Source organism: Manacus vitellinus, unplaced genomic scaffold (genome assembly GCF_001715985.3).
Source record: "Manacus vitellinus isolate BGI_N305 unplaced genomic scaffold, ASM171598v3 scaffold_6_pilon, whole genome shotgun sequence".
Taxonomy (NCBI): Eukaryota; Metazoa; Chordata; class Aves; order Passeriformes; family Pipridae; genus Manacus; species Manacus vitellinus.
Window position 1 is genome coordinate 9,550,834 of NW_021940750.1, and position 1,810 is coordinate 9,552,643.

Genomic DNA, 1,810 nt, shown 5'->3' on the forward strand with positions numbered 1-1,810 from the left:
CTCCGGGGTGGTGCCGAGGGTTTGTCTCGCTTGGTTGAGCCTCGCTAGGCGTCTTTCCTTAATCCCGATGACATCAGAAGGTTCCGCGCTTTGCACATGTTGATAATTCACTGCCCGCTTCCCTCTGTTTTTTGAATATCAGTTTTAAAGGACACAGGTTTTAGTGGTGCTGTGTGTGTCTCTTGCCGCGATGAAGAGACGAAGGCTTTCACAGAATCATAGAATGTTAAGGGGTTGGAATGGAGTTTAAAGATCATGGAGTTCCAACCCTCCTGCCATGAGCAGGGACACCTTTCACTAGACCAGGTTGCTCAGGGTCTTATCCACTCTGGCCTTAGAACACTGCCAGGGATGGGGCATCCACAACCTCCCCAGGCAACCTGTTCCAGTGTCTCACCACCCCCACAGTAAAAAATTTCTTCCTAATATCTAATTTAAATTTCCCCTTTTGAGGTTTGTACCCATTACTCCTTGTCCCATTACTACAGTTCCTGACAGAGTCCCTCTCCAGCTTCCCTATAGGCCTGCTTCAGATACTGGAAAGTAGCTATGAGGTTTCCTCGCAACCTTCTCCAGAAGATTCTCTTTCCCCCGTTCATCTTTACCATTTGTGACTGCGTAAATGTATTTTCTTGTCTGTACCATGCTTAGCTACAAGCTCTTTTGAGTGTTTTTTTTCAGTAATTTTTTTTCAAAGCTTAAAGCAGTGTTTTCTGGTTCCTCGCCAAGTACATAATGAATTGGAGACTTGGCTTTGGGTACACAGACTTAATGAGTCTTTGTATTGTGTTCTCTATAATGCATTTCAGTTATTACTTCATGTGACTTACCTGGCAGTGATATAAAGCTACACCTCTGTAACTTCCAAACTGCCATCCTGACTCCCTTGGTCTTTTTATTATTTCCCTTCTCTCGTGGTTTTGGAGCGAGTCTTAGCTTTAATTGCAGGTGCCATCTTTCTGTGAGCAATTTTCTTCATTCACAATATCTTCAGAGATCTTGGGTAGATACTATATATATAAACCTATTAACTTGTTCTTGTAGAGGCAGCAAAGGAGTCTTTAACAGACATGAGAAACCAAGGGGCATTAAAGAATTACTACGAAGGTCTTTGTTTGGTCTGGAGAAGTGGGTGATGGTTGGCATTAGTGGGGCACTCATGCCGTATGTCCAGGATCTCACTGTGACACAAGAGACCAGATGGAAAGATGGTCTGGAACTCTGAAGAGGAAAGGTGAACTGACCTGGAGGGGGAAAAAATAACAGCAGGCAAGGAACTGCAGAAATGAAGGAGAAAATGTTGAAGTTCAAAAGAGGGTGAAAGAAGTTGATGAATGGAGTGAAAGGGGAAAAAAGTAATAAATTGAAAACAGTGTTATAAGTTTTTAGAAGAGGGAAGAAAGATGAGAAGGACTGAAATAAATAAGCTCTGGTATGACAGCCTCAGAGATGGGGACAGGGAGAAGGGGAAAGAGAAATCAGAGTACAGGGTAGAAGACGTAAAAGCAGTGTGAAGAGCAAGGTCATTGATAGAAGGGAAAAGAAACATGAGCTCCTGGAGGAGTCGTAATGGTAATTCACAATAGCGACAACACATGGGGAATTACTGAGATACAGAGGCAAGGAGAGGACTTGGAAATCTTAAGAGGAAAAAAACAAAAGTTTGTTTGGATTATTTTTTTGTATCAGTGGCAAGTCGCAGTTTAACCACGTTTGTGCCCTGTCATCTCATGAACACTGTCAGCTTTTCTTTCAAGCGTGTACATAAGACTGCTCATTTGTCAGTGGGAGGCCTGTTGCCTTGTCACAA

The 1,810-nt window shown here is 43.0% G+C and overlaps 1 protein-coding gene across 1 annotated transcript in view; it reads right to left on the minus strand.

The window, feature by feature from the left end:
* The window catches only part of PIGH (phosphatidylinositol glycan anchor biosynthesis class H), an 8,039-nt gene extending 6,878 nt beyond the window's left edge, over window positions 1-1,161 (minus strand). The window contains exons 1-2 of the mRNA XM_029964374.1: window positions 1,101-1,161; window positions 831-931 (exon numbers count right to left, since the gene is read on the minus strand). Coding sequence (XP_029820234.1) covers window positions 831-931; window positions 1,101-1,161 — 162 coding nt within the window. The remainder of the gene's footprint in view (window positions 1-830; window positions 932-1,100) is intronic.
* Window positions 1,162-1,810: the final 649 nt, after the last annotated feature.